The sequence below is a fragment of the Cheilinus undulatus genome, linkage group 2, assembly GCF_018320785.1.
Source record: "Cheilinus undulatus linkage group 2, ASM1832078v1, whole genome shotgun sequence".
NCBI classification, from domain to species: Eukaryota; Metazoa; Chordata; class Actinopteri; order Labriformes; family Labridae; genus Cheilinus; species Cheilinus undulatus.
Genome location: NC_054866.1, coordinates 30,316,927 through 30,328,584, shown reverse-complemented (window position 1 = coordinate 30,328,584; position 11,658 = coordinate 30,316,927). Strand labels below are relative to the sequence as shown.

Sequence of the window (11,658 nt, the reverse complement as noted above, 5' to 3'; positions counted from 1 at the left end):
ATTTTTTCTAATTATTCAGGATTAACAAAGTAAATCTTGTTTACTAGATTTTCATTGTTGGTGTTATAATGTTTAAGGTTGACTTGGTAAAATTAATCATTTTTGGATCATGTAGCTTATTAGAAATAAGGACAGTAAAGAAAAAAAGACTCAAAATTGACAGAAGAGGAATAAGGCTTAATTTAAATACAACTTCAATGAGGCGTATGCCTAGATTTTAAGTCTTTTTTAGCTTTAATGGCAGAGTTTAAGGGATAAATTAAGGTCGATTTGTGATCACATGAGGGCAGCCTGGTACACTTGCAGTCATGTAAAATCTCAGTCAAAGTGCTTCAGTCCAAAAATATCACAGTAGGTCACTCCACTCATAAAGGCCTTAATAAAATATGTCCTCTTATTGGTTTAGCGTTCAGTTTAGCATTCATGAAAAATTGTCCGGATAAATCTTCATATTTTCACATTTTTTATTTTTTAAACAGTCTGTGTTGGCACATATCTCAATTTTCAAACTTGAAAAAATATACAAGAAGAGAATAATCCAGTCAATGCCAAGAAGATATCGTGCTTTATCAAATGATAAACCAAAGCATTAGAAAAAGGAAGAATATTTTTCTTTTTACATAGATTACAGCAGGTACAATATACAGTTTATACTGAGTGCATCACGTATGAGGCAATACAACAAGAAGAGAATGACACTGAGTGCATTTGTGGGTTCAAAAATGTATGTCACATTTGGTGTCTTGTTGAATATGAAAAATAGATGAGAATGTAGTCAGTTTGACTAGTAATGTGCAATGATTAGTGGCTGTTACTTTAAAATATATACTGATGTATTTCCTCCATTGTTAGAGTTGATTTTTATCTGTTTCAACATCGGTGTACATATGACCAGAGACAAACATTAGAATTAATATATATTCAACATTGCTCATCCAGTCAACAAAATATATAGTATTTATATAATATAAGGTCTTTGTTAAGTTTTCCTTTTTCATTAATATCAGTAGGCAGTATTAAAGGGGCCTGTCCACAATCCCCTCAGGTACCAGAAAAATCCATTCCCTCTTTTTCTTCACCTTTCAGAAAATGTGTGCTGAAACAAACCGTTCTCAGATTTTACATCTAGTGACCTCACCAGGGGCCTAAGCACCCTGGGTTTGGTTGGCCCTCCCCCACTTGGAGGAAAGTTCCACCCTCCTCTACTGATCCTCTCAGCTACCAGGTCTGGAAGATTGATGGTTCGAATTCCAATCTAAACTTTGGAAAAAAGAAAGTGTCTGTAATATTACGAGTGCTGCATCCATTTCCTGAGAGGGGTGTGGTCAGGGGTGGATTCAGACAGCTAATTACCATTTAAAGCCACAGACACAGAAATGGCTCATTCTGAGGAGGGCTGAAACAGAGGGGTTTTTAGACAGACAAAAATCCAATACTGGAGTGTTTTTTCAGCAATAAACTTCACAGGCATGTTTTGGGGACATCTGAGACCAATATAAACTTGTCTTAAAAGGGTAAAATATGTTCCCTTTAAAGCATATAGTCTCTTAAAAAGTTCAGGTCATGGGTGAGGTGCCTTCTGATTCCATGTGCCTTACTGAGGAAAACTGAGTGGGTCATGTGTGTGTACAGAGCACTGACAAGAGTTTACCGTCTGCTGTCTGAAAGTCTTTAATAAGCACACAAACAGATGTTTTACTGCTTGGTTGAGCCCGAGAATTTCACATTGCCTTTGCCCGAAGCCTTTTCCTTTGATTCGTCTCTAGAAAACAAAAAGTGATAAATTAAATCTCAAATCAACACATTGACTTTGTGCTTATGAAAGCATACTGTGTGGGACTTATACCTGTGCCTCCACTTGTTGGTCATTCAGTTATGCACTGTAGACTCTTGACAGTCTTTATAGAGTGACATGGAGTCTGAGCAAGTCATACTGACCTGTTGGCCTGCTCAGGACCAGTGATAGCTGCCCTGCGAGCCTCACGGAGTTGAGGTTCTGCTGGACGAGATATGGGACCAGACGGCTCGAACTTGGATACCTCCTGCTGCCACTCTGCATCAAACGTCTGTGCTTCAGCTGGTGGTGGAGGATCAGGATCATGTTAGAAACACTTTGACAGTTGCAGTTGCAGAGGAAAAATGCTGTGTTAACTGAACTGGTAGAAACACAAACATGTTTGATCTGATTATATTCTACAAATCTCAATTCCTAAACACTTGGGACATTGTGTAAGATATGAATAAAAAAGATGCTGTAATTTGCAAACCCTTTTTACCTTAATTAATTTGATTACAGCACAAAACACAATATTTTATGATCAGTCTGGTAAACCTTATTGTGTTATGGAAACACACATGCACTCTTAATTTTATGTCAGCAATAAGTTCAAAGAAGTTTGGACAGGGAGAAGGAAAGATTGGGAAAGTTGTAGAATGCCCACCAAAACACCTAGAATATTCAGCATGGCTGTACAGTAAAAGGAGTGCAGGTGACTGGCCTGCATGCAGTACAGACCTCCCTTTGAAAATGTATGCTGCATTATGAAGTTCCAAATACAACAACAGAAACACTGCACTGCTGAACAACTCAAGATGTAAATCAAGCAAGAATGGAAGAGAGTTACACATTCAATACTTGAACAGTGAGAGCCTTCCAGATGCTCAGAGTGCTGTTAGAAGAAAACATATAACATGTTCCTGCCCCAAATTTTGAGAGCTGCAGTCACTCAGTACTATCTTGAGTTGTGCTGCATTCAGTTGAATACAGGATTGAATATGATTTGCGAATTTTATTTTCTTACAATTAACACAATGTCCCAACTTTTTTGGAATTGGGGTGTCAATTTTGTTGAGTCAAAGAGGGTATACCCTGTTTTTATGAAGTCTGTGAATAATTTATCATTAACATTTAAAACTGTATTGTCACAGTTCTTTCAGAGTGATTAATTTCTATAGCTTCTTTAAGCATTAGACATTTAGGCTTCATTGGCTGATTACTAACACCAGTAACTCACATTCATCCAGATTTTGAAAGTCCTGAATGAACTCCCTCTCTCCTGTTTTCTTGTTGTATTTTTTCTCAACAACGTGCCCTCTGTCTTGAATGTGGTGACCGATGGTCATCTTCTGCACACCACTTTCTGAGTCTAGAAGTGCTTGCCTTGTTTCCTTAATCTAAAGATAAAATGTAAAAACAGAGATTAGCATCAATATTCTTTCTTTAAAAAGACGTCCAGTTGATAAAAGACAGATTCACTTGTCAACACAGGTGTGGCTGTTACTGGAAAGCATTACAAAATACCTGTTTTACATGCAGGGTCACCAAAATTATTTCATGCAAATTTAATGAATCTGAGCCATTGTAAGCAGCAAGTTAAAAGACAAACAATGATAAAAATGAATGAAAAATACGCCAAAGCATTGTAATTAGTTGAAAACTAAAGCTTTCACCCTTAACCTAATTTAACCTCACTGTTAGAAAAAGGAAAATATCTCCACTGATGGAAAAGGAAAGCATGTGTCCAAAGAAAGCCATCATATATTTGAGTGAAGTAATCGATCAAGGAGAATGCACTGCTGACACCAAATAATAAAATCACTAAAATCCTGAGCACCTCCTCAACTTCTGAGTTATCCCACTGTTTAAAGCTATTACCAAGACAATTATATTTTGTGGAGAACTTTTCACAAGGTGGTGTATGGTGTAAAATTTAAGTCATGGCTCTTTTTGAACTTCTGCATGGCTAGTGCAACCCATAGATGATTGCTCAGAAACAGCTAATGGTTGACTATTCTTTCTCTCACTGTGAAACAAATGACGAGCAATCAGGCTGCAATTCTACCTGACTTAAAAACCACGTGTCACACAGAAATTGGGTCATTATGGGCTTCAAACAGCAAAGTGTAAGGCTAATCCAAAGACGTACAGAAAGAGTGATTCCTCTATTGCTGGAATAATTTCTCCAAGCCTGATAAATTGAGTCATAACACAGCAACACATCTGATAGGGTACTTACCCCTCCAGGGGCACAACGTGTCGATTTGGTCGCCTTGAAGACCTTGGGAGGCTCATTCCCAACCTTTGAAAACGTCATGACCGATGAGGAGCTGAATGAGTGGGAGTTTGAATCTGTGGACGCGTTCTCCTGACACACAAAAACACAGACACACAGCCAAAGGTCATGTATGTCAGCAGTCTGAGAGTGCTTGCAAAAAAAAAAAAAAAAAATCAGTCATTATATGAGTAGAAACAAACTCACAAAGTTTCTGTGCATGTCCTCCATCCTGTTTCTCATGTTGGACATCATGTTATCAAACATGCTGAAAGGACTCCTCATCATGTCCTGCACGAATACAAAAGAAAAGAGCAGCAAAAGGTTGACACAATGAATGGCTTGGCTTGTACACCACATGCTCACTGTGCATTATCAGCTCATAAGCGCCTCCATCATGTGTACATTCATACATGCACAGAGTACAGTAAGCTAAATGTGTCTTGACATCTATGCCATCTGGGACACCCTGCATTCACATTTTATCACTTCACAATATGTGACCCAGTAACATTCATATCACAACTGCAAACCAAATCTAGCATGCCAAGAAACATGCTGCTTATATTTGTGTATTTAATTGTTAAAGTGTATTGTGTATTTGGGTTGTTCATGATTATCATCAATCAAGCACAACAAATGCAAATGGTTCTTTACACCGTACCAGAGTCAGGTTTGCTTTCCTGTTCCTTTAAGTAAAAGTTTAACATTTCTACCTTGTTTTTTTTCTACCATGGCAGTCGTTTGTGTTGAAGTTAGACATTTCTAATCTCAATACATTCAAAAGTTTACAAAAAGTTAGCTGTACATTTCAATCAAATATTCTGGAGTATAACAACTTGATCAACATTTTCCCCCAAGTGGACAAAATGCCCTAGGTGTCTTCTGTTTTTTTCACTGCCCTCTCAGTTGGAACAGCGCTGTGCTCATCAATGCCACTTCTCCCTCACTGGCCAATCAAAACTGAGAAGAGGCTAAACTTTTAATAATGCCAGCAGGGGAAACAAATCCAACTCATCTTTCCGAGGGTAAAGCTTCCAGTTCTACAGCTGGTTCTCATTCCCAAATGGGATTCTTTCACATTGTCTTCATGTTTTCTTGGTGATATTCCCTTAAAATACTGAATTAGGAAGCACATGGAGCAATTTTAAAATGAAGACGAGGTGGTGAGCTCTGCCAGTGCTAAAAACTCTGGCTGTGGACACAGGCCTTATAACTCCTGGCCTTGGCTATCATTGGCGCAAAGGCAAAAAAACCCACAAATAATGCAAGTTTATGTACCTAGATCTGTGCATTGGTATTAGCTTGGGCTAAATGTACAATGCAAAGACCATGATCACGTCATTGGACTCTCCAATTAAATAATAATTCATTGAGCGAGTTAGAGGGTCACATCATGCAATAAGATTAAATGATAGACTCATACAGTAGTGTGCTTGAACAGACAACTTCACTGACCGTGCCATCAAAACTGCCAAAGGGCAGCAATGACCGACTCATATCCTGAGGAGTTAAAAGAAATTAGTTAAGAAACATTAAAAAAGGGTTTTGTATAGCATGTTTTATGCATATGTAAAATGTGACTTAGTTGTTTTTAAGCTGTTTGGTTGTTTAACATCAGTCACTAAGCCCTTGACACAGTTATACAAAGCTCTACCCCCAGCTTCAAGCACAGCCCTTCAAGGCCGTAAACCCTCTGGGACTGCAGGCCCCAAGAAGAGAAACACAAGTGATGAGGGAGCAGCCTCTAGTCAGACCCTGTGTTCTCTAGGCCAAGGCAGCAGGTGTTTATGACCTGCAGCCCTGGATAAGCATCTAAACAGCCATTGCTATGCATGTGTGTGTGTGATTTTTCTGGAGGTGTGATGCACAGGGGTATTGCACATAATCAGTGAGGTGTTGAATGACTTGTGTTCCATGTGTAATTGGGTCGCATTGCCAGAGATTATTGTGGGTTTAACACTGAAACTGAGCTTTATTCTGGGAAGGCTGCAACAGGCCGGACGGACCCGTCTGGATGGGGATGTAACATGGGTCAAAGAGTCCAAGGCTGCTCTCTCAGCTCTTTTCAAATGTCAAGCTGATGTAAAACACTTTTATCAGTATCTACGAAGCCTCACAGCCAGCCTTTTTTTATCCCTGAGTGGCACGTATGAACTAATAAATACCGGTTACATATCTGCTGGCATTATATTTAGACTATGGTACAGCGGAGGAGAGATTCAGGGGGCAAAAGAAGGAGCATAGACCCAGTGGTCTTTAACACATTATTTTAGGCTGTCTGGACAACTGCAGATTGACATTCTCTTTTGTATCTCTCTGTCAATCTGATATTGAATCTGCCTCTGTGCCCTCTGAGGGAGGCTGCTCCTTGAGGAGATATAGTTACTCCACAGCAGACATGTGCTGTCGATATGATTCATACTTAAAAGGAGAGTGAGGCTATTGCATAGCTCCTAGGAGGCAGTGTATTACTTGGAAGAAAGAGGCATTTTGGAAATATGTGCTTCTAATTGGACGGCCACAAAGTGTATAATGAGATACTGAAAATGAAAATGGAAACTATGACATTTTAAGGCAGCTGTAGGTGAATAAGGAGTAAATAAACTACTACATTTTACACCACAAAACCCTCCCTTTTATATTAATTTACAGAATGATCAGACTTTAGGGCTACAAACTTACAGCAAAGGCAACACCATCATTATTACCTGTGCTGGTCCTTCAAACACGGGCACAACTGGTTTAACTCAGAGCAAACTGCACAATCAAAGAAAGAGCAGCTAACTCACAAAATAATGCCTTTTTGTTATTCAATAGCCCTTTTATTAACAAGTGCCCCGATGAAGAAAGCTTCGAAATTTGATATAAACCAGGTAGTCACTATTGGCAAGGGACTGGGAAATGTGAGAGCTTTGGAAGGTAACACAGGGACTGATTTCCCACTGGGAATCTAACACGTAGCAAGCTAATGCAAGAAGCCTTCCAGAATAATGTGTGTGTGCAGGCCCATGTGTGTGTGTGTTTGAATGCCTTCATGTCTGTTATTTTGCATGCTGTGTGTCTATGTAATATTCCTTGTCAGCATTTTTGTCAGCATGTTTTATACAATATGTTTGTGTGTGTGCTTGTGAATGTATTTTTGTGTGCACATTTGTGCCTGTGATATTGGAGAGCAGAATGAGCTGTCTGTCTGTCATCTGGCTGCTAAAGCACCAGCACTGCCAAGACACGTCCTGCCAAACAGATGGACCGAAAGAGCAACAATGAGAAAACAGAGTGTCCATGACATCCGCACATATGCCTCCACAAAGCCAACAACATAGCGCCTGAGCTGCAGCCTTCTGACCACTGCTGGGCAACACAAAACTGCTCCTTCACTTCACACAGACAAGTAAGTGTGGGAGTCAGAATTCTGTGATAAATGCCCAAACTCTCTCCATGAGTAAAGTGGAAGAGCAGGTTAAATGGTCTTAAAATTTCATTAAGTATTCAAGGGATTGGAAGGCTAAAATATACTAGTCTTCTGCAGGTTTTAGAAAAGTTTGTTAATGATAGATAAAAAAATCTTTATTTGGACAAATGTTTCACCTTGTCACAGAGGTTACTATCAAGGCCTTCCTCCTCAATTGAACCTGCCCTTGGCTGGCATTAGCTAGCTAATGGCATGATGCTAATAAAAAATAGCTTGCTGGCTTTAGAGCCACAGCTTCTGATGAAAGTCATTATCAAGAATAAACACACCAGCCCTCATGAAGAAGTTGGATTAAAGTAGGCGACAGGGACTAAGTTTGACTTAGCAGGGCTATCTAATCAGTGCAGGGGCTGACTCCATTTGGGAAAGGTTAACGGGTGCAAAACATGGCAGATCAAAACTATTCTACTGTCTGCCTGCTCAATAATTTCCAGCACAGCTCACATCAGAATGTTTCCAGACTAAACAACTTGCAGGCCTATACTCTCTGACAACCATAACTTGACAACAGTTTTAACTTAATGTATGTTTGGATCACTTTTGTTAAAAAATAAATTATATTTGAGTTAATGGAAGAACTAGGCCAGCTAGAATAAGATTATTTTCAGCACCAGCTCACCTCAGCAGGGCAGAAGAGAGCAGTGTCCTCTTGGGTGCTATCACTTTGCGTGTTAAAGTAGTCTGTGCATGTATTTGCAAGAAAACAGTGTGTCAGTGGAACAATGGCCTATAAATAGGACTCCTGAGGGCCAGATATAACTGTCCTGAGAGGCCAAGGGGGTTGCCCTTCCACTAAAGTAGTAGCTCACATGGCCCCATACCTCTGTAAGTGGTGCTCCAGTTACTCTGCAAGTTGCCAACCTCCACTAAACCTTAGTAAACTTTACACTTCTCCAAATGCTAATCTTCTGTCATTATACACAATGAGCAGTAGACAGACAAACGGCGGTCATAAGGCCTAAACTGTAAGAGCAGAGAGCTCAAGCAGACCAAAAATATGCTTGTAGGTCAGTCAGTCACACAACTTTACCAATATTATTTGAGTTAACAAGTAAAGAAAAAGCCAGTGGTAGAAAGTAACTAAATACATTTACTCACAGTACTGTAGTTGAGTAGCTATTGTGTACATTACTTGAGTAAAATAGCCTTGTACTTTCTCCACCTCTGTTGACCAGACAGTAGCACAAAATGAGAGAACAATCCCACATGACATCCTAAAACAGCTGCTGATACACAGCAAAATCTAGAGTGTTGATATCTCAGGGTTAAACATTTCTAAGTTGATTTAACTCCTGAAATTTGATTTTAACACTATTCTGAGTGAAATAGTCTTTAGTGTTGGATTCATTTGAAAGTGTTGATCCACCAGTGTCATTTAAACTCTGTAAAGAGACAATTGATCTAGTAACTCCACCCATTGTGTTTTCAAATCAGGGGTGATGTACGGGCAGAGTTCCCCTTGGGCAGAGTATATAGCTGTTTTTTTTTTTATATGTGTTTAGTTGTGTCTGGATGTTGCCTGTTGTACAGTGATCCCTGCTGGGGATTTTGGGTCATGTTTCTGGTGGATTGTTGTTTCTGATGTGAGACACATATGCATCACAGGTGAAATTATCCACTATGTTAGAGTTCCCGCCTGTGACTTTGTGTGTTCTAAAAAGATGCATATAGCTTATTCTTCGTCAGTATGCATTGTTATGAGCTTGAATCTATTTTGTTCTTGATAGAAGAGACGCACCTTACCACAGATTTTCAAGAGTTACTGGAGCTCTGTTATACTGTGTAAATCTTTATCACTTTCGTAACTGTAGTTTAACTGCATGTAGTGTGGACCAATATAGACACTTGTTAATTTTAATCCTATATGACTTTAATTAACACTTTTTTGCTGTGTATTTACATTATTATATACGGAAGAGTATTAGGGCCACTGAAAAAAAAAAAAATTTGAGACGAATTTTTTTTTAATTGTGAGAAAAAAGTCAGAATTCTGAGATTAAAGTCAGAATTCTGAGAAAAAAGTCAGAATTCTGAGATTAAAGTCAGAATTCTGTCAGAATTCTGAGATTAAAGTCAGAATTCTGAGAAAAAAGTCAGAACTCTGAGTTTAATCTCAGAATTCTGAAAAAAAAATGTGAATTTTTTTTTATTTGAATAAAGTCAGAATTCTGACTTTTTTTTCTCAGAATTCTGACTTTAATCTCAGAATTCTGATTTTTTTCTCAGAATTCTGATTTTAATGTTAGAATTCTGACTTTAATCTCAGAATTCTGACTTTTTTCTCAGAATTCTGACTTTAATCTCAGAATTCTGACTTTTTTCTCACAAGTAAAAAAAAAAATTTCCATCTCAAAAAATTTTTTTTTTCAGTGGCCCCAATACTCTTCCGTAATTACAGAGGAGTGGCTTTACCTGAACATCTTGGTGTAGATCTAAACCCTTGGTTTTCTTGCTAATAAGGAAAGATTTTATTGTAAAACTCCTCAGTAGCTACTCAGTACATAAAGTAAACTTCAAATTAGACACTTTTTACTTTTGCATGAACAGATTTATGGACAAATATTTTTACTTGTACTTCAGTAAATTGTAACCACAGTAACTGTACTTTTCATCCGTACAAAAGTACCCTTTCCACCTCTGCAAAAAGCTCAGCTTCCTGGAATTATTATTCTTACCCTGTGTTCGTCCCTGAGCGCCTGGGATGAGCTGGGATGTTCTATCATGGCTCGACCGCGGTTTCCCCCATCCATTATGCTGGGCATTAGAGTACCACCGAACGGTTCTGAGAAGCTCCGCATCATCTGGCGCATGTGATCCCTGTGAGCCCGGAATGGGTCCCTATGGCAGAGGAGGATAAATTTAAGTAAACAAACTCTGTAGGAATATGCTAGGGCCTGCAAACCACGATGAAGGCTTCAGTGGAGGAAAAACACCGGTCTCTACACCAGCAACTATGAAATAAGTAGCTCCTTTGTAATAATTCGAGCACCTTTACACTTGCCTTAGACGTGGGGTCAAGCGTGGCCACACTGGCAGGTTTTCAATCATGTAATAAGTCAAAGAGGCTGTAGCATACCGAATCAGCGTCGGTGTTCAAGTTGCTTTTTAAAGTTACAGTAAGTTACAAGATAAAAACAGTCGTTTCATCTTACGGTAGTTGTTGCTATGGTTACAGTTTCGTTAATAAAAGTAACTGGCTAACGCTTTTACATAGAACTTTGAAAAACAAACAAGCAATGATTGATATCCAACAAAAAACTCGACTGAAATTCAGTTATACAGATAAAGGTTAGTTCAAAGAGCAACAAAGTAACACTCTGTAACAACCAAAAATAAGAAATTATACACCGAAATACAAACAATAAATCAGTCGTTAATTAAACACTGGCTTAGCTAAAATGTCACACATCTTACAATAAGCTAATGGGTAACGCTGGAGTTTATCTATTTGCTTGTCTGGGGTTTTTAACAGTTCCATTAATTAAACCGGCTTAAACTGCTTTTTATTCCCCATAGCTGTATTTACAGTACTTACAGAATAAATTAAAAAAAAACTTGCAAAAACTACTCAAAATAATGATTGTAATAGGCCTACAGTGACCAAAAACTCTGTTAATCTACTCACGAGAAAAACGGGTCCTCTTCAAAATCCCTGTGACTACTGTTGAACATTTTCACGGATTTTACAGCCGCTAACGGAGCAGAAATGAGAAGTAATCCGTCCGGGCACAGGTGGCCCTGCTCCGCCGCTCAGCCTGGGTTAAAGTTACTATGGAAGTGGTGTCATGCAAAAGGATTTAGATACAAATTCACCATGACACCAGCCGTGTGACCTAAATCAGACACTCTGATTGGCTGGTTATTCAGAGCTTCGAATGAGCTTCATCCGCGGGCTGAGTGTTGTGTGTGGCTGCCATGGAGACTTCAATCTAGAAATTTCTCATCCAACTAAAATACACATCCTGCACGCGCATTTCATTGACATTAGGGGTCTTGCTTATCTAACTAACCCTCAAGGGACTATGTAACCTCTACACAGCTAATTACACCATTTATTATCATTGTCTGTACAGTATGAATAGGAGAATAATATTCAGCAGCCTTGCAGAAGTAATATACCTGTCTGTATTA

At 38.9% G+C, this 11,658-nt stretch overlaps 1 protein-coding gene across 2 annotated transcripts; it reads right to left on the bottom strand.

The window, feature by feature from the left end:
• Nucleotides 1-1,401: 1,401 nt before the first annotated feature.
• On the bottom strand, nt 1,402-11,310 carry mlf1 (myeloid leukemia factor 1). 2 transcript variants are annotated; one of them, XM_041797853.1, is made up of 8 exons: nt 11,153-11,310; nt 10,203-10,365; nt 5,511-5,555; nt 4,260-4,343; nt 4,017-4,145; nt 3,015-3,174; nt 1,939-2,077; nt 1,402-1,762 (listed from the first exon to the last, which is right to left on the bottom strand). In XM_041797853.1, exons 1-8 carry the CDS (start codon nt 11,197-11,199, stop codon nt 1,696-1,698), a joined length of 834 nt encoding a protein of 277 aa, XP_041653787.1. In that variant the 5' UTR covers nt 11,200-11,310; the 3' UTR covers nt 1,402-1,695. The 2 variants fall into 2 exon arrangements, with proteins under 2 accessions (XP_041653787.1, XP_041653796.1); XM_041797862.1 differs by lacking the exon at nt 5,511-5,555.
• Nucleotides 11,311-11,658: the final 348 nt, after the last annotated feature.